The sequence below is a fragment of the Phocoena sinus genome, chromosome 5, assembly GCF_008692025.1.
Source record: "Phocoena sinus isolate mPhoSin1 chromosome 5, mPhoSin1.pri, whole genome shotgun sequence".
NCBI classification, from domain to species: domain Eukaryota; kingdom Metazoa; phylum Chordata; class Mammalia; order Artiodactyla; family Phocoenidae; genus Phocoena; species Phocoena sinus.
This window is the reverse complement of record NC_045767.1, coordinates 118,821,666-118,842,632: the sequence shown is the minus strand read 5'-3', so window position 1 is coordinate 118,842,632 and position 20,967 is coordinate 118,821,666. Positions and strand designations below refer to the sequence as shown.

The window sequence follows — 20,967 nt, the reverse complement described above, 5'->3', positions numbered from 1 at the left end:
GATTTCTCCCTCAAAATCAAAACAGGATAAAGGATACAAATAAATTCTCCTTCTCCTTGAGTGGTAGCACTGGTATTAAAAAGAAACTCAATCCTGACCAAAAAAAAAAAAAAGTTCAGAGGAAAAGATTCTAAAATAAGTCTTTTCCTGTGCATAGGTTTATCCAAATTTCCTTCCTAATTATATTTATTACTGTTGACATTTTATTACTTAAAATAATCTTGTGTGATCCAGAGAGAGTCACAGAAATGGGTGGGGCACACTGAGCTGTGCTATGGGCTTTCTGTACATGTCACTGTTAGAACGAATTACAGTGTATCTGTGGGTTGGTTCCACATCTGTGGAGTCAACCAACTGTGGATCAAAAATACCTGAAAAGAAATTCCAGAAAGTTCCCCAAAGCAAAAGAATTTGCCATGCAGCAACTATTTACATAGCATTTACATTGTAGTAGGTATTATAAGTAACCCAGAGTTGATTCAAAGTATAAGAGAGGATGTGGGTAGGTTACATACAGATACTATGCCATTTTATGTAAGGAACTTGAGACATCCTCAGATTTTGGTATCCATGGGGGGTACTGGAAACATTCCCCTTGGATACCAAGGGATGACTGTATTTCAATCCCATGTTGGTGTGGGAAACATGGCAAAGTGAAGACAGATTGAAGAGCCTGATTGATACTTTCCAATTCTTGTTTCTATAGTAATTTAGTATATGTAAGACAAAAGCCTTTAAAAATACAAATTTTCGGGCTTTCCTGGTGGCGCAGTGGTTGAGAATCCACCTGCTGATGCAGGGGACACGGGTTCGTGCCCCAGTCCAGGAGGATCCCACATGCCGCGGAGCGGCTGGGCCCGTGAGCCATGGCCGCTGAGCCTGCGCGTCCGGAGCCTGTGCTCCGCAACGGGAGAGGCCACAACAGTGAGAGGCCCACGTACCGCAAAAAAAAAAAAAAAAAAAAAAGTACATCAAAGCACACGGCTGATGTCTTTCAAAACAGAAGAAAAACTAGAACATGAACAAGTTATCCTTCTGCTTATATTTCAGTTACTAGTTGTAGCTAATTATATATTACATTAATAGGGTGTACAGATTATTCATAAATGCTTGCTTTATTTTGGTTTCAAAAACACATTTTTCATCAGATTGGGTGGAATGTATTTACAATACTAGGAAGTCAACCCCACTGAACGACTTTCTTGAAGCAGTATTTCTCATCAATGTACATGCATTTACTTAATCCAAAAGACAGCTAGTTTTCTCTATTAAAAGGTCTACAAAAGAATAACCTTTGAATTTCATCACTGTAACTTGGACAACATGTCACTCTATTGAATATAACTAGGAATCTGTATGCTGTTATTACTTAATTTTTTTTTTTTTAAATCCAGCTTTTACTAGAGGATAAACTTCTTAAGGGCAGGAACCGTGCCTTTTACATCCTTTGTGATGCTCACAGTAACGGGAATATAGCTTCGTTCGTGTGCAATTGGTCCTCAGGAAATGTTGCTAGGTGATTCATATTTGAAGGGGAAATGGAAAGAAAAGCCCGAAGGACTTAAAGGATTTGCATGCACGCATCTTGCTGTGAATAATACAAATGTGGAGAGGGATGACTAAGTGGACAGCACGGGGCACTGTGGGCTTTGGCCCCTGTAATATGCAATAATAGGAAACTACAACGTGACTAACGGCAGCACCCAGGTCATAAGATGGAAGACGGAGGAACCGAAGGATGTACTGGAGGAACTCTGAGGTGCCGTGGAACTGCAGCATCAGCACGAAATGGCTTTCAGGGAGAAATACTTCAGTAGGAAACACAGCACAGAGGACGAGGGCAAGGACAGAAGCCATAGGATAGAAAGCCATAGGATAGAAGCCACAGGACAGAAACAATAAATGCCTTCAAGTGAAAAGATGAGGGAAAGAATTCTTAAAGCAGAAGTGAAAAAATCACGTAACTAACAAGGTTGGGTTTAGTGTCAACGAGATACTAGCTCAGATGCTAGGTCTTCTAAAATTGTATTTCCTGCTTTAAATAAAAGCAAAGGCTTCTTCGCACTGGACCTCAGAATTCTACATTAATTCTCTGCCACAAGGCATATTTGATATTAGGACCAGGGCTGCAAAATAAAGAGAAGCAAGTTTCTGGCGTGTTGGAGCCTATGATTTCCGGCCTCCTCCCTCCCCTCCCCTCCCCGACTCTGGACACCACGCCCACCCACACCCACCAGATGAGTCTGCTCATCTTTGCCAGCTCAGTTTTCCCCACCCTAAGCATCTCTGTGCCAATACCACTTAAGCACCTTATGAAATGTCAAAAGCCTTTCATGGTAATTATGGTGTCCACAAATTTGTGACACTCCATTCAGAGGGCAGAACTAATTCCCCTCCTCTAGAAGGTGACTGGACTTAATGACCTGCCTCAAAGAAACAGAATAATGAAGAGGCAAAGGTCTGTGACTTCAACGCGATGTCATACAATGTATGGTGACTTCCTCCTTGCTTTTTCCTGAATCACTCACTCTGGGGAAGCCAGCTGCCACGTTATGAGAACACTCAAGCAGCCCTGCGGAGAGATCCATGTAGTGAGGAACTGAGGCCTCCGGTCAGCTGCCATGGGAGGGAGTCCCCACGGGGCAGATCCTCCAGCCCTCGACCAGCCTTCAGATGACTGCGGTCCAGCTGACAATGGGACTGAGACCTTATAAGAGATCTTGAGCCACAGCCACCCAGCTCAGCTGCTCCTGGATTTCCTCAGAACTGCTTGTTCTTTTAAGCTGCTGAATTGCTGGTGTAATGTGTTACATATAGATAGAGAACTAATATAGTAAAATTTCCAATAGAGCTCTTATTTATTTTGGAGTTAGGTTTTAAAAGTTTTACTAAAATGCCTGTTTTACTCTAACCAACTCCCCAGAGAGAGAGAGAGAGAGAGAGAGAGAGAGAGAGAGAAAAAAGCAGTTTTAAAGTAATAATAGTTTTCATTATTTGGGGAATACTAGTTAACCTGCTCCTAATACACAAGAAGGTTAGATGTTCTAAGTGTTCATTTGAATTAAATCCCATCTCCTTTTAAGCTTCTGATTTTGACAAAGACAAATGATTTTTGCCACACAGTAAGATTCTAGAAATAATCAGGCCTCAAATAGTCTAAGAGACCTCTAAGGTAAGGGATGGGGAAGTAGCTAGATTTTCTCTTGAGGTGTTTTTGCTCATTTAACAGAAATGAACAAAAAGTATACATATTCATATTGTATGTTAAAATATGACAAGTAATTTTAATCTCAAACAGAGGTAATTGCAGGAGGAACAATCTTGTCGTGGCCAGGATGAAAGAAAACTCTTTTTATCAGCACTTAAAACTTGCTAATAGTGGGTTTTTAAAACAGAATATTAATACACTTTTGCCATTTGGTTGGCAGTCCCTGTCCACATAATTTTCATATATATGATAATATGTTTCTCCCAGAATCTTTCCATCTTTGTATGCCCAATACCTAGATATTTCAGGTATATAATCAATGTCTACTGAATGAATGAATGAATGAATGAATGAAGTTAGCTTAGAGGAAAACTGAAACACAGATATACTCTCCCAGAGGATTAAAAAGGTATGAAAAGCTTATGATATGATTAATGTTTTACATTTTAAAAAATGCATATAGTACATATTATGGGTCTGATACTATTCTAAATGCTATACATAAATTAAGACACAGAATCGTCATAACAATCCTATTATTATAGTCCCCATTTTCTAGATGGAAAAACTAAAGCTCAGAGAGAGCTTATGTAATCTGCCCAAGATCCTACAGGTAACGAAGAGGTGAGCAGGATGTGAATATCCCTCCTAGCTCCAGAGTCCACTCTTTTTTTTTTTTTAACATCTTTACCGGAGTATAATTGCTTTACAATGGTGTGTTAGTTTCTGCTTTATAACAAAGTGAATCAGTTATACATAAACATATGTCCCCATATCTCTTCCCTCTTGCGTCTCCTCTTGACCTGCCAGGGCAGCGCCCTAACTGATCTCACGTGAGCTCACACCGGCCGGTTCTCAAGTCTAGAGAAGGTGCAGGTGGCCGGCGAGAGAACTGTACCTGCTTTGTGGCGTTCGGGGGAATTGTGGTTATTCACGAGTTTCTCTCACTAGACCGCCAATTTAACACTCTGTCAACTGTCCAATTATTCACGTTTGCGTGGAGCTAAGTGGGTTCTTCTCCAGCTGCACACCTTTTTTTCTCAACGTAATTAATGAAGCTCATCAAAACCCTAGAAAACAAGCCCAGAGCACCAGCCACTCTCACTGACATGTTAATAGGAGGTCAGGCGCTCCTGACCCACCGCAGGATGTTTATATGGCCCCAAGGCTGCTGCTCGCAAATGTTATATGTTGACAATAGGGTTTGAATGAATAAGGGAAGCCCCGGGTAACAAACGGCTGTGGAAGTATCTGAAGGCCGTGGGCCACGCAGAGCAGGTGAATTCAAATGACAAGGACACAGAGCCTGCTGTGTGTGGCTCTCGGGATGTCGGGTGGGCAATGGGAGGCACCAGTCTATGCCGTCCAGTTTAGGGTCACAGAGCTGTTAAGAGTTGACATAAAGAATCAGCGGCTCTGAAACAGCCAAAACATTTTCATCCCGCTTCACCTCTGGTCCTGCCGATTGCCTTTCTGATCACACAGCAGACTTTTGCTATTGTTGTTTCAGACCTGCCCTGTCCAACACCTGGCCACTAGCCATGTGTGGCTATTGAACACCCAAAACGTGGCCCGTGCAAACTGAGTTGTGCTGTAAGTGTAAAAGACACACCCGATGTCAAAGACTTGGTATGAAAAAAACAATGACAAATATCTCATTAACAATTTTTATATTCTTTGACATCATATTTTCATATATTGGGCTAAATAAAAATAGATTAAGGGAATTCCCTGGCGGTCCAGTGGTTAGAGCTCCCCGCTTCCACTGTAGGGGGCACGGGTTCCATCCCTGGCTGGGGAATGAAGATCCCATATGCTGTGTGGCACGGACAAAAAATAAAAATAAAAGCCTGGCTTAAATAGTCAATTCATTTGCTTTTTTAAAAATACACACATATATATATTAAAATTAATTTTATCCGTTTCTTTGGTTCTTTTGTGACGTGGCCAATAGAAATTTTAAAATTCCATGGTTTGTATTTGTGGTTTGTGTGATATTTCTATTGGCAGTTCCGCTCTCGAGTCTGGTACACCTACACCTGTCACAGCTCTGAGAGGCCAAATGATTTTCTCGGGGCTTTTCTGCCACAGCAAGGAAAATCTTAGTAAGAAGTGATATTGAAACTAGCATTGTCTGTCCTGAAGGCTGCTCTACAGTCAGATGTGAACCACCCTGCATTCCAGGGCCTTTGGTCACCCTTCAACCTGATGGTTTCACATTCCAGGCCCCTCGGGGACAGCACAGCATGGCACCGCGTGGCACACGGTACTTGGATTCTTACTGCACTGACCTGAGAAGCTGACTCTCTGCTCTGCGCTTTAGTGGCTTTTAGGGAATGAGCAGGTGTACCAGAGCCCCAACCTGTGGTTGTGCAATTCATGAATAGCACAACAGTGTCCAGTGGAGCGTGCAAGGGGGCTGCAGCTTCACGCCTGGGATGCGTATGGGGCTGCAGCTTCGGTCCATCTTCTCAGAGGGGGTGACCATTTCCCGATTCTCACCCAGGCACTAGAAACACTAGCAGTGGCCTCAGGTGCACTGCTGTCTCCACCCACAGATGACCTTTCTCCTTGCACCACTGTCTCCCTTCAGCTTGGCACTGCAAGCATTGTGGCCTAGCAAGCTCATTAAAGTCCTTTGTATGAACTGGCTGGAGCCCGGTGCAGAAAAGCAGCCCAAATACACTTTCAAATGTGTCGGATGCAAAAGCAATTAGGGAATGCAGGTATGCTGATAAAACGTCTTCTAGGAGATCATAATATTAATAAATGAGAGTTATCAGTTTGGATACTATATGGAGTCAATACTTACTCTTTAGTAAATGAAAATGTATAGATAAGCTGCATAAGCTCATGAATCATATTAACTAATCATGACAATGTATTAGAAATGTGACTAACTCAGGAAAGGCATTTTGATTCTTCACGCACTGGGTCAGAGGCAAACCATTTGGTGTCATAAAACAGATGAATTCCATAGAAACTTGCTCAGAAACCAAGATATAAGAGACTATCTTTGTATCGGAAAACAGCATTTTGTTTTTCAAAGGAAAGTCCAGAGTTGCCATGAGTAGATAATGAGTGATGACGTACTATGTTTGAAAGCTTGGAATCCCGCGCCTCTGATATTCTCGCATGATTGGCTATCTTTAGACAGGACTTTCGAGGAATAGGTAAGATGTGACCAAGTAAATCCTTATGATAGAAATATTAAGCAAAAGGAACATATAATAGTCTATTACTACTCGAATGAAAACAACTATTTTCATAATAATAGGATTTTATTGAAAACTAAACCCTTGTGAAAACAAAAAGCCCAACTACAGAACACAGGAGAAGCTATTTGTGGCTCAATTTAACACAAACTTAAAAAAGTGCTATGTGCTGGCTTCACCCTGTTGCAGAGCGTGGAAGCTGTACCTTAGCCAATGAGAGAAACAAATCAGCAGAATAAGATAAATAATAACAACTGTTTGAGTTGCTTTTAAATACAAAGAAGTTTTGATATTTCGATGTATATATGACATGCTTATCATCTTTCAGAAACTATTATACTACCCTAATGTTTAACCTTATGGTCAAAAATATTTGGTTCATTTCCCTTTCATCTCATCATATATTCAATCACCAGGTTCTGTTATTCCTTTCCTCTAAATGCTGCTGTGTCTGTTTCTCCTTCAAATTTAAATGCCACATCCAGATCGAGATTCTTCCTCTCTCCTACTCCAAATAGCACGTCCACTAGCTGTTCTCCCATGCCTTTCGCTTCACTATTCTCCAAGGGTAACCTTCCCTCCAGACTGGTCAGAATCTGTATCATCTCTTAAGGAACAACCCCTTGCCCGCGCCAGAATGTCTTTCCACCACCTTCCACGCATCCAGCTCCTACTTATTCTTGGTCTGCCTCAAGGCTACTCCCCCTTGAAGGCTTCTCCTTTCCACTCCCGGCAGTCCTGACGCTCGCCTCTCTCTGCCCATGAGCCTTAATGTAGAATTTAGTTAAGATGGCACTTAACCACTTGCTGCCTTGTATTTACTTGTTTCATAAGCCTTCTCATCTCCCCAACTAGATTGCCAGACACTGTAGATGATATTATTATTTATTTTTTTTTTTTCACAGCCATGGCGGCTGAGCCTGTGCGTCCGGAGCCTGTGCTCTGCAACGGGAGAGGCCACAACAGTGAGAGGCCCGTGTACCGCCAAAAAAAAAAAAAAAAAAAAATCACTCTATCCCCAAAAAGAAAAAGAAATCCAGGAAGCGCAGAGTACCCTAACTTTTCCATCTTACTTCAAACGATACAAGTCGGAGACCTTGCAGAATTTATAGTTCCACGGACAGTAACTTAAGCACATGCAAATACTGAGCAGTGAAATAAACACAGGTTGCTTTAACTGTAGTTCCAGTTATCTTATGTACTATTTCTCCAATAGAAAATGGTGATGGATTGCTTACTAACATCCACCTTCCCAAGCCTCGTCGTAGACCTACCGATTGTGCATCTTTGGCAGTGGAATCTGATCCCCTGTATCTTGAACGATTTCTCCAGGTGATTCTTAGGCCCACAAAAGTTTCAGAACGACTGTCTGACGGGTTGTAAGCTCCCTCAGTAAATAAGAATATTCTCATCCCACAAAACCTTTAAAGAGTATTCTCATAGGGGGCTAATTAAAACCTCTTTCTTCCACAGCACTATTATAAAATGAATTCCTTTCCTAAAACTTTTCTTTCTCTGCTGTTTACTCTTAGCCTCATATTTGTAAGACTCCGACAGAATATCAATCAGGATTTTCAAAATATGCCAGTATGTGGATGGGAATGACCTATTATGCCCATGAATTGGAACATGAATTGGAACATGAATTACCCATGAATTGGAACATTTCATTTATTATCTGGAATTTGGTAGTGCTTCTGCCCACGGGTTTCCCCTCAGCTGGGAGGCCCTGGATTAAGTCAGTGATGAGGGTTCTGTCAATATTTTACCTTGCATCTGAGTTGCCAGATGCTATTGGCTTAGTCAGGGTCATGGAACTTAAATTGTTTCTATAGTCCTTGAAGTAAGTCAATATTTTCAAGATTCTAAAAACTACTCAATGGTTATAACCACCAGATCTTATTCTAAAATAGCAGGATGGTCACGTTGACACTGCTGTCTTTCTGAACACATGTATTTGACATGTACATTTTATGTCAAGAGAGCACTTTAGCATTCATGAAATCAGCTCTATTAAAGCCCAAAATGTTAGAAGCAATAATGTGAAATATGCTGTAACATATAAATTTCAACATCGGACAGTATTCAATATTCAGATAGAAAGGTGTTGAAAGTCGCCAAGGAAGCCTCCGGTAGACTGAACATCCACACTTGTCTTGGATTTTCCAACTCCCTGGGATAGTGACAATAAAGTAATAGAAATGACATAAGCATCCAAAAACAAAGAGGGTGGGGGATGGAAATAGCCATCCAGGGTGTCAACAAAATTCTGGAAGATGAAAATCAGATGGCTGAGTGGTGAACGACTGAGCTGTTTAGGGAAAGCTAAATCTAATCCGGCAGTGGGGGAAGCCAGAAATAAAGCAAGATGGGTCAAGTTAAAGGATGCTGTAAAATCTCAGGAGTCAGAAGCACCTCTGAATGCCAGGGTGGGGTGCACACAAAAGGAAAATTGGCTAAAGTTCTGTTTAATGAAGAGGTGGACCAGATACACAACCCCAGACTGGAAGAAGGAGTCGGGAGAGGTGAAGCCACAAAGCTCTGGAATCCTGCATCCCAGCCCCGGCTGAGGGTGGGCTGAGGAGCCATACAAAACAGGGAAATTAAGTGAAAGTCTACAAAGTATTTACTGAGATACCCCTCACCATCACCACCACCTGCCGATTCCCTTCCTCTGCTCAGCTCCTGAAAGCCGGCCTCTAGATTTACAACTCTCTGTAACGAGGTTGGGGGAGTCTTTTCTGACTGGCCCTGGGGGGAAAAATCTGTAGACGCTGGCCTAGTGAAGTGGCTGGGTTCTAGCTCAATCCCCCTACAGTGAAGCTCCACATTTGACAAGCCCTATCTAAGCGCACAGAGCAACTAGTTAGCGTTATCGCGCCCCACCCCTTAAATAAACAAACATGTGAGAAAAGCTTTCAATGTGAAAGAAAGAAAAATAAAATGAGCATACGGAAAATGGTGCTTAGGAGAAACAGAGACAAAGCAGGGAGTACAAGAAAACTTAGTTTTAAAATGATAATTAATAGCTTTAGATCGAAAAAGGGTAAATCAGAGAACAAGGAAGAACTTATGGAAATTTAAAATGTGATAAATAAAATGTTTCATTTTAGAGTTGGAGCATAAAGTTAAGAAAATCTCACAGAATGTAGAACGAAAGGACCAAGATATGGAAAACTGAAAAGATACGAAAATTAGAGAACAATCCAGGAGGTCTGATACATGATGAATAAAAGTTCCAGAAAGTTAAAAAAAAAGAAAAGGGAAGGGAGAAATGATCAAAAAATAATACAAGAACATATCTTAAGGACACAGTTCCAAATTAAAAGAAAGGTCATAGTACCAGACATAGTGAATGGAAAAGGGCTATATTAAAGCATACCATCAAGAAATCTTAGGGATAAAAGAAGATGTGAAAAGCTCTCAGAGGGAAAAAAGAGGTTACACACCACACATAGAGTGGGAGATCCAAACGTCACTGGACTTAGCAGTACGAAAGCCACACGATGGTGAAGAAATGCCTTTACAATTTGCACGGAGTATGTTTTCTTGACTATAATTCTACATCTGGCAAACTATGAGTCAAATGTTAGGATAAAGACATTTTCAAAAATCATTTTCATAAAAACAGTCTCCTGTGCACCATTTCTTAAGAAGCTCTGAGGATGTGCTCCACCAATTTAAGGGACTAAGCCGAGAAAGAAGAGGAGGAGGGATCAAGAAAAACAGATAATGCAACACAGAAGGGGGTGAAATATTCCAAGAATGATGGTGAAGGGCAGTTGTATGACTTCAGTTAAGCAGCAGACCAAGAAAATGTAGGACAGAAGAATATTGGCACAAGAGTATATAAGCCTTCAGGAGAGACACCGAAGGAAAGAAAGAGAGTGAGAGAGAGAGAAGGAGAAAGAGAGAGGGAAGTAGGAGGTGGGAGGAGAGGGAGGGAAGAAGAGAAAGAGGGAGAGAGAGAAAAAAAGAAAATAATAAAAAATAGAATATTTGATGTACTTGATAATAGTGAAAGTTGTACACGGTCAGAAGGGTTGAGGATAGACTGAAAGTAGGTGCAGAGATAACACCAATTGAAAAAAGAGGCAGTTAGGGCTTCCCTGGTGGCGCAGTGGTTGAGAGTCCGCCTGCCGATGCAGGGGACACGGGTTCATGCCCCGGTCCGGGAAGATCCCACATGCCGCGGAGCGGCTGGGCCCGTGAGCCATGGCCGCTGAGCCTGCGCTCCGCAACGGGAGAGGCCACAACAGTGAGAGGCCCGTGTACCGCAAAAAAAAAAAAAAAAAAAAAAAAAAAGAGGCAGTTATAAATTCCAGGGAAAACAGAAGGTTATACAAGAAAGGAAATATAACCATAGTATACTACGTAGCTAAACTGTGAGGCACTACGCAAAAGTCAGCCATGTAAATATGCAATACCTTCAAAATCATAATTTGTGATATATTGAGCTCTACTGAGAGTATGCGAAGAGAAAAAGAGAGGCGGTGTGTGGAGGGGGTTGTTTGTGAGGAGGCAGTGTAAGTGAGTTAAATCCTCGTCTTTTATAGAACCGAACAATTGAAATATTGAGGAACAGCAGTTTATGGAGATAAATAAGAGAAAACAACTTCATGAATTGAAGCAGCTGCCTTTGGGAAGCAGAAATTAGAATGGTGGGGAGGAAGCGGGGGCTGCTGCTTCCCATGGTAAGCCTTATAGTACTATTCGATTTTTTGAACTAGGTCGTGTATTATTTGGATAAAACAAACAATACAGAATTTACAAAAACTAAACAAAGAGGCACCAAGTTTTTAAAGTTAAGAAAAATGTATCTTCAAAGAGATTTCCGTGATGTCCGTGAATACTGGAGCTCTGGTCCTTCCGTGGAGATCTTTATGGCACCAAAGCTTATAATAATATACCTCACAGGAGACCCAACAGATTTTGGTAAAATAAAATTGAAAGGGGAAAACATTCTGTAAAATATAAGCATATAGGGACTCATTATGATAGACCCAGCCACACACAGAAAACACACAAATGAAGAATAAAGTAGCAAAGTGTCTATGATTTATCTAGTCCTATGATTGCAACTAGTAAAAATTAACATCACATTTTGGAAATCATTCACTTTCCACTCTTCCCCGTAGGAATTATTCTTGGGCTCTGGGTATCCCTGTACCCTTCCTTGACCAGAAAGTAGTCATTTGCTTTTGCTTTACTTCTTTCATAGTTGCTCCATTGTTTTTTCACTTGTCGGACCCAGAGACAGAGTTTGCCATCCCAGCAATCTCACTGTTGTTCCACTGGTTCAAGATAACCACCTCCTGTCAAAGCATTGTTTTTAGACTTGCCTTTCCAGTTCTTCTATTTGATCTCAATGGCAGCTCTGTGTTATCTGTGCTAACGCTCTCCCCGTTGGAGCTGATAATCAACTGTAAACATATTTTTGGTCCAAACTTTGATCATTGCCATCAAATGGCTTATGAAACATCCTTATGTTTAAGACACAGCGTTCTGTACTATAGAAAAATTAGTAAAAACAGAGAGAGAGAGAGAGAGAGAGAGAGAGAGAGAGAGAGAGAGAGATCGATCCTGTCTTTGAGAAACAAGATCAGGAAAAGATAATAGACACAAACCAAAGTAAGTTCTGGTTATTTCACCACAGAAACACATATTTTAAAAATTAGGGAGCAATCCAGAAGGTCCAATACAGGATGAAGAGAAGTTCCAGAAAGTGGAAAACGAGAAAAGGGAAGGGAGAAATGATCAAAGAAATAATAACAAGAGCATAACTCAGAGAAGAGTTGAAAGCATATAATGGTGGAAATTTTATTAATATTTTCATTGTCACTATTTTAGCTGATTTTCATACGAATTAAGAGAAGACTGTAAGGAACGACAGGCGATGTGGAGAGAGAAAGGAAAAGAGAGTGAAGTGTGGGGAGGAGGGGTTTGAACTATCTCCTAGAGCAGGGATTCACAACTCATATATGTAAATGAATAGAAAGTAATGATGTCACCTCAATCCTACTGGCAAATTGGATAACTAAGGATTTTTTGAAAAAAATCAATAGAATATAAACATTTAAAATATAGGGTATTTTCCTTCCTTAAAAACATTTTTTTCCTAGTGGTAGAATTAAACATACACATATGATGAAACATTAAAAAAACTAAGCAAAGTATAAAAAGGATTGCTCAAAAAGAAACACGTACCACAATGTTCACTGCAGCACTATTTACAATAGCCAGGACATGGAAGCAACCTAAATGTCCATCAACAGATGAATGGATAAAGAAGATGTGGCACATATATACAGTGGAATACTACTCGGCCATAAAAAGGAACGAAACTGAGTTATTTGTAATGAGGTGGATGGACCTAGAGTCTGTCATACAGAGTGAAGTGAGTCCGAAAGAGAAAAACAAACAGTGTATGCTAAAGCATATATATAGAATCTAAAAAACCGGCACTGATGAACCTAGTGGCAGGACAGGAATAAAGACGCAGACATAGAGAAGGGACTTGGGGACACAGAGCAGGGAAAGGGAAGCTGGGATGAAGTGAGAGAGTGGCACTGACAGATATACACTACCAAATGTAAAATAGGTAGCTAGTGGGAAGCAGCTGCATAGCACAGGGAGATCAGCTGGGTGCTTTGAGACCACCTTGAGGGGTGGGATAGGGAGGGTGGGAGGGAGGCTCAAGAGGGAAGGGATATGGGGATATACGTATACATATAGCTGATTCACTTCGTTGTACAGCAGAAACTAACACAACATTGTAAATTAATTATACTCCAATAAAGATGAAAAGAAAAACACAATAAATAACACTCAAATAAATGAAAGAAAAGTATAAAGAGGAAAACAATAATTGTTCATAATTTTACCCACCAGAAATACCATTCTTAATATTTTAGCTATTCAGTATTTTTCTATACCTATTAAAAAACATAATTTGGATTGTGACACACAAGCTGTTATTTGATCTGCTCGTTTCACTCATACTTTGTGCATTTCCATGTGATTAATCATTCATTAATAGCATGATTTTCATGTACATTATTCATTTTTCCAAAATGCTTATTTTGGTCCTAATTTTCACAATCATAAGTAAAACCATGAGCATAACCTTTGTACATAAATCTTTGTTCAATTCTCTAATTATAAGGAATAATATGTAAATTCTGAGAAGTGGAACTATCAGATAAAACATATTCAAAATTTTGAAATAAGTTGTGTTTTTTTTTCTCTATTTTTGGCTCCCTCTTTCTCAAAACCTCCAGGAACAAAGTGAATTTCTATTTGTTCCTGAGAGAAATGGCTTTTGCTGCAAATGTCCCAAATAAGTAAACGTCTATATAAGAAAATTATCTTGAAATAAATGTTCTAGTGTTATTGGCTTCAGTGCTCGAGTTACTCATTAAAACTAAGTGTTCGTCATGGTCCTTGTGGCCAAGAAAGAGTGAAGTGAATTTTCACTAGCAACAGCAGAAAACAAATTTAAACTATACCTATGTATAATTATACTTTATATCTTGCCTGTAATTCATGCTTGTATTTGTGCAATGTACTCCCATAGAGTGTAATTAACTATTCCAAGAGCTGTGTCAATACTTCTCCACAATCAGATAAAAGCATGAAATAAATGGTATGTTTGCAAAAAGATAGTCACATGTTTATATATGTATGTCGAAGCCTGTTTCAAACAGTGGTGAGTTAATATTTCATTAAAAAGCATGCTTTGCTTGATGGTTCTTTATGAGGTTAAGAAATGATTATTCTAATAAGGAAGATTCTGTCCATCCTGAAAGCACCTCGTGAGATGGAAGGAGGAAAGGAGGAGCTCACAGGTTTAATCTAGAAAACCATCACTTTTGTTTCTTCATCACTTGACTGAGCCCTTTCTCAACATGACCTCCGCAGCTCAAGGCTTTGGTTACTCATAGCCAGGCAAGCATAAGGACCTGAAAGAAGCACCTTCAAAATTCATGTTCCAGCAAAGACAGGAGCTTCGTCCCAAGCTGGCAAATTTCAAAAGACATTTAAGTGAGGGTGGGGAGTGAGGCTGGCTTACGTTGCACCCACGTGTCTGCAGAGTTGGAACCACTGGTCCGCTTTGGAGGAAGGACTCTACCGTAGCCGGTGTGAAAAACAGCAGATGTAGAGGCACAAGATGCCTTAAGATTAAGAGCAGACCATTCTGACAGCCCGCCATCTCATAAACCTCTGGGCTACAACAAACATCCTTGTATATTGCCTATATTCTTGCCTGCTTCAGAACTTAATATTGAAATGTGTAAAATGCTGCCTTTTTCCAATGGTATACAGAGTTTTAATGAAGCCAAGATAAGACACAGAAGTTGCCATTTCAATGATGTTTTTCTACCAGCGACTGATTGCCGTTGATGTCAACCAAGCTATAGTTTTATTTCTCCAGGCAGAATTTCTCTAGAGCTGGTCGGCACGTGCAGACAAGAAACCACTACGAGGTTCTGGGGTTGGAAGGGCTGTGAAGGACAAGCATCAAGCCACAGAGCTCAGGCCTGCCTCTGCAGGCCAGCACCACCTCCAGCCCTGCAGCCTCCATCAGGCTTGGGGAGGTGGGGTGGGGGTCTGGGGGAGGGCGCACACACGGAGATGCAGATGCAAACAGTGCCTGGTGATGCAAGATCTGCCCGCCTTTCTTCCCAGCGCTCCCAGTGCATCCCACTGTGGATGCATATCCAAGCACTAGTCTGGAGCTGTTTGCACGAGGGCCCCTAAAGCAAAGACTTTCCTGCAAAGTCGCCAACTGCAATGCACATGTGGGCATCCAGGGAGGACTGAGGCGCAGAATTGTGCCTACACAACCGACAGCGGTTGGCAATAAAATGATGGCTTGTGAATTCACCCATGTCGGGGTAAGATCAGGAGAACCACGGATTTCCCTTCGCGCCCTGCCAGGCAGATGACGTGCTAAGTTAAAGGAGGGCTGGCTGCTTGCTACACTGGTCAGGGTGAGGAGAGCCGATGCTTGTCAACAAGAGTCCACTCCCCAATGGTTGCCACTCATTTTTACCATGGATCCCTGAGAGCCCTACACCCCGATACCAGGATGTCATGAAGAAAGACAGTGGGAAAGAGGAGAATTTAATAGAGCGCTAAGAGACGGTCATCACCAAATTCTCCCGAATCAGAGCTGAACGAATTGGAGAGGTTTTACGAAACTCTCAAGTCACGAGGTTGAAACAGCTTCTAATGGTGCTAGTACATCAACAAATGTTATAACGTTACACGGTCCTACAAAAATCTATCCTCCACTTCCCTTTGCAAACACAGAAAACTCTCCCACCTTTGAACGTCAAGAATCCAAATTTCCACGATTCATAATTCAGTGAGACAGGCCAAGGTCGTTCAGAACCTTCTCAGACGGTTATAGAGATCCCTAAACGCTCTGGCCTTCCCGCCATCCCCAGTCCTGGACCGCATGACCCAGGAGAGAAGCTACAGGAGGAGAACCACGTTCTGTCATGGGACCTCGACAGCCTGCTTCCTTCCTAGTGAGCACGTTATGTCATTTTCGCTTTCTTATCTGCTGTCCAGAATAAAAGAAGGTCGATTCCCAGGCAATCAGATACAGGAAAGCATACTGTGCCTCCTTTCCCCATCTCTCAGGAAAAAGAGGAAAAAACCCTCAAACAAACATGGTAACTACATGAGCAGATGTAGGAAGGATTTCCACAGGTGATTAACCCCCTACCACCGAAGCATGGGGAGCATCGCACGTCGACGGTCTGCAACGCACGCCGAGAGCACCTCCAAGCGCGTCCCACTTTCACTTACCTGACCGTGGGCTGGAAGCGCCGGGTAAGCCATGGGCTGATTCATCACTCCCTTCTGCTTGATGAGGAGCATGCGTTTCTGGTCCTCACTCAGGTGTGCCCTGGGGGCCTGGAGCTGCGGCTGCGGCTGCGGGGGCTGCTGCTGGATGTAGGGCATCAGGGGGTTTTTGCCGGGGTTGGCCATCGGGGGCGTCATCCTCTGACTCAAGTCTGCATTAAAATGGGTCAGAGGCTTAGTGTTGCCGTATGTAAGAATACCGTGCTGTTTGTTTGAGGAGTTTGTACCCAGGTTATTTGGCTGTTGATTGATCATATTCATGTGGTTCGGAGGGAGGTAGTTATTCATGGTCGTCTTCTGCAGGTTGTTGGCCATCGGAGGCACTATAGGATTTTGGTTGTTAAAGGCTTGGGGGTACATCATCGGGCTATTTGGTTTTTCCGCAGGGAAAGCTGCTCCGTAGGGACTGGATGGAGGCCCTAAAGGAGACCAACTTGCAGTCTGACTTGAGTGTTGCTGCTGCTTCTGCTGCATGAGTTTGGCCCTTTGCTGCTGCTGGGCCGCCATCTGCTTGAGCTGCTCAGCCGGAGACAGCTCAGAGCCGGGCACAGCACCAGGCCCCGACCCTGAACCAGCCACTGGCACGGCGGCCGGATTAAGGAGATAACCATTCCCAGGCCGAGGGGGAGCCTGGCCTGGAGTGTGGGCTTGGTTTGGAGTATGAGGGGACTGGACAGCACAGTTTGCTGGGGAGCCGGCAGGGTTGGGGGCCGCGGGAGTGCTGGCCATGGAAGGTAAACTGGTGGCCGTGGAGACAGTAGAAAAGGGAGGGCCAGAAGAAGAAGGCCGGACATGGGGAGAGCCAATGGAGACGTGGGCAAAAGGAGAGTGAGATGATGGGTCACTCTTCGCGCTGGAGCTCTCCTGGGAGACGGGGGTCTCCGTGGCCGGCTGTGAGAACTCTGGTTCCTTCTTCTCTTCAAAGTCTTCGTTGAACAGGTCCTGTATGTCATCTTCGGGAACTGTGTTGGCCAGTTCATCTATTAATTCTTGCCACTCCTGATCATTCAGGTTAATGTCTGAGAACAGCTTGTTCTGATTCGAAAGAGACGTTTCTGATGGGTCTATGCAAGTAGGGTCATCTAGAGGTTCTTGTTTGAGGTCCTTGCTCTGCAAGATGGTGAAGCTGTCCTCCAGGTCACTGCAACCATTCACAGGAATTTTAAGTTCTGGGAGTCTCCCATTCTTACTCAGATCTTCCAGAAGCCCAGGAGTGTGAGTCCCACTGTTCTGCAAGGGCAAAGAAGGCTTCAGGTCAAGTTGGTGAAGAGGAGAAGCTGAAGACAGTGGCATATTGTTGGCCAAATTGTTGATGGCTTCCATCCCTGTAGGGATGTCCTTTCGTATTCGCTTGCTAGTTGGAGAAAAACTCCCATCACAAGCACCATTCTGCTGGTCTCCATTAAGGGGTGATCGGGCTCCTTCCAACTTCCTTTTCACAGTCTCTTGGAGCTGGAAGAGAAACAGGAAAGAGAATGACTAAATCTCCGAGTCATGGTTTACTTACTCATTAAGCATGGTGGTATGCATCGCGACGAACTCATTTTTAAGTGGTTTAGAACACATCAGAAAGATGTTATACTTCTAATTTCAAAATTGGCCAGGCTTCAATTCAAATTCTACGGGAAAAGGTTTTGCCCAAAAGCAGCGCTCACACGGCTAAGAGATAGAAAGCAAACTAATGACTGGAGGGTGGAACAAAAGGAAAGAAAGAGTTAAGGCAATAACTCTCCTATTGGGAAGCATCGTCATATTATTATTTTTCAAATGAATGCTACGTGTGAGACTTGGACCAAAATGCGTCATGCTCTAGAAAGGTGCTAAAACCTATCTTAAGTTCTTGTCGCATCTGACTTGAGAACGTTAAGGAATTAAATCAACAATACTTTAAAGAACACTGAAAATCCTCTAAGATTATGGAATTTAACACATTTACTGAATAACACAGAAATGAAGATTAGTGGTTAACATAACCAGAAACTTCGTTTTGGTTCTTATTTTACTTGACCTCCCAGCACTTTGTGACACAGTAGCCTGCTCTGTTCTAAAAGTGTGCTTCCACGGGTTTCCACGATACCACACTTTTCTGGATTTCCTTCGTTCTTTCCATCTGTGCTTTCTCAGTCTCTTATGTATTCTTCTTTCGCTCTCCTAAGTGCTGGGATTCTTCATTGTTTGGTCTTAAGCTTCCTTCTGCTTCCAAGGCACAGTACATGTTGTTTTCTTTTCTTGGAAGATACTTCTCCCCTTCCCCTGGTAATAGCTACTCATCTTCCAGGTTGTAGCTTAGACTTCACTTCCTCTAGGAAATCTTCTCTCACATCCCTTCACCCCAACTACAATAGGTACCTCCTCTGACCCACCTGCACTGGGTTGGAAATCCTGGAATACGTTTTTCTGAGCAACCTCTACTTGCCCATTATAGCTTCTACCATACTTTGGGGCAATTGCTTAAGTGTCTGTTTAGTGAGCTCCAAGAAGGACTACGGCTGACTTGCTTACTGTGTATCTGTGGGGCTGCAGGTAGTGTTCAGTTCAAGTTCATAGCAGTGGTTAATAGTGGCAAAAATGAATGATTCTATTGTTTAATTCACAGAGGCTGAAGGAGGTGAGCTTGGATCAGAGCAGGAGGCAACTCCATTGACATTAAAGAATGCTTGACTTTGAGCTTCTACATTCCTGGTAATGGAATCTCTCACCCTGGAGAGTGTTGTGTCCATTTAACTGGACTCCTTTGAAAAGCCCGGGGGAAACGCTTCGTGGATGATGACAAAGGGAAGGCAAACTGGGTTAGACAGAGGTTTCAGTAACTTTGCAGAGCTGAAGGTACAAGGCAGAGTGACCTGAGGAAGGAGGGAAGAGGCAGAAGAGCCCCCCTTGGGCACTCTCCTATCCTTGCCAGAGGGGTTGCATATCACAGGAGCAAGGGGGGAGAGGGGCAGGCTCCCCTCTGACGCTGCACTCACACATGGTACTGGGAAGGCTCCCCAGGCGCCACCTGTAGAATAAAACCCTTCCGGAGACAATCTGGGGGATTCTAAGAAGTGCTACTTTATTGCCTTTCTCTCATAAGTAGAGAATTCCATTTTAAAAGGAAACAAAAGAGGTTCTTAAGTAAAAATCCAGTCTAACCCTTGCTCCTAAACTTTCTATTTTTAATCACCAAACATTCTGTAGTTGCTTGGTAGGTGTTCCTGAATTTCTGAAAACAAGGCCCCAACTGGGACACACTGGGATTTGACTTCAAACAAGATCTGGCTCAATCCATCATCTTAGGTAGAACCTGCTAGAAAATTACGTTATTTATTGAACAAACCAGGAAACCGTGGTTCTGATCGTAGATATGGCAGATACTTGAATGTAGCTCCAACACACAGTGGCAAGTTCAGATATGACAGCTTCAGGGTCTAAAGGAAGTAAAGCTCGGGGCCCTCGGCACTTCCTGCAGGGATGTTAACCTTAAAAAATCAGGCACTTGTCTTAAAAATGAACCTGACTTTATTTTTAAAACTACAGGTCCACAATTCTGTTCTAGGCCATGAAATGGACGGGGCAGGATGGAGAAATAAAGGCAAATGCTCTGTTTGTTCCACTGGAAAACAGTGGTGGCCGAGACCATGGAGACAGACAGGTCTGGCTGGGAACACCAAGCCTCACCTCTTATCAGCAGAGCAGGCCTAGGTGGGTGAGTCAGAATAGGGCAGTAGCACAGGGAGATCAGCTCGGTGCTTTGTGACCACCTAGAGGGGTGGGATAGGGAGGGTGGGAGGGAGAGGCAAGAGGGAGGAGATACGGGGATATATGTATATGTATAACTGATTCGCTTTGTTATAAAGCAGAAACTAACACACCGTTGTAAAGCAATTATACTCCAGTAAAGATGTTAAAAAAAAAAAAAAAAAAAGGAATAGTAACACAGAACAGTAATAGTAACAGTAACACAGAAACAGCCCTACTGGCCCTGGAGTTAGAAAGCCTGGCTTCGAACCCAAGAAACCCTACCTAAGAGTTAATACATATAAATATTGTCTGATACTTCATAAATGTTAGCTACGATACCCTCCATTAGAAAGTGAGTTACATGAAGGTAGGGATTTTTCTGCTTTACTCCACTACTGGGCCCCTAGTAGCTCAAAGTAGATAATAAATACATGTTGAATGAATGAATCCTGGAAAACTTATTTAAACTCTCCTAAGCTTTGGATGCCTTATCTGTAAAATGGGTTAATAATATCTAGCTCCTATAGTTACTGTGAGGATGAAGTAATATGGAAAGCACTTAGCTTCATGTCTGGTATCGTGTAAGCACCCACTAAGCCTTAGCTACTACTATTTTAAAGACACAATTAAAATTTTTTTAAATGCAGTGATATCAATAGTCACAACTGCAGCTGAGATAGATTAGTTTCTGGATCTCTAAATACAAATAGGTAAAATGATAATACTTCTGTTCCCTAGCCTGCAAACGCCTAACGTTTTCCAAGCACCTTGTATAGCTTTTTAAATATGAACAACAAAAGATCAAATTTGCAATTCAAGCCTGAGTCCAAGTGCTAATGTATTTGTGTCCTAGATTGTAGAACAGCACTGGATGGTTGAGGTTCATATCAAATACATTTCCAGGATGCAACCTGAATGGAGCTACTGAGTATTTCCTTTTCCTTCAGG

At 42.4% G+C, this 20,967-nt stretch overlaps 1 protein-coding gene across 2 annotated transcripts in view; it reads right to left on the bottom strand.

Moving 5' to 3' along the window:
• Window positions 1–20,967, bottom strand: part of MAML3 (mastermind like transcriptional coactivator 3) — a 440,736-nt gene that overhangs the window by 164,932 nt on the left and 254,837 nt on the right. For both annotated transcript variants that reach the window (XM_032631834.1, XM_032631833.1), the window contains exon 2: window positions 16,243–17,751. In XM_032631834.1, the coding sequence (XP_032487725.1) occupies window positions 16,243–17,751 (1,509 nt within the window). The remainder of the gene's footprint in view (window positions 1–16,242; window positions 17,752–20,967) is intronic.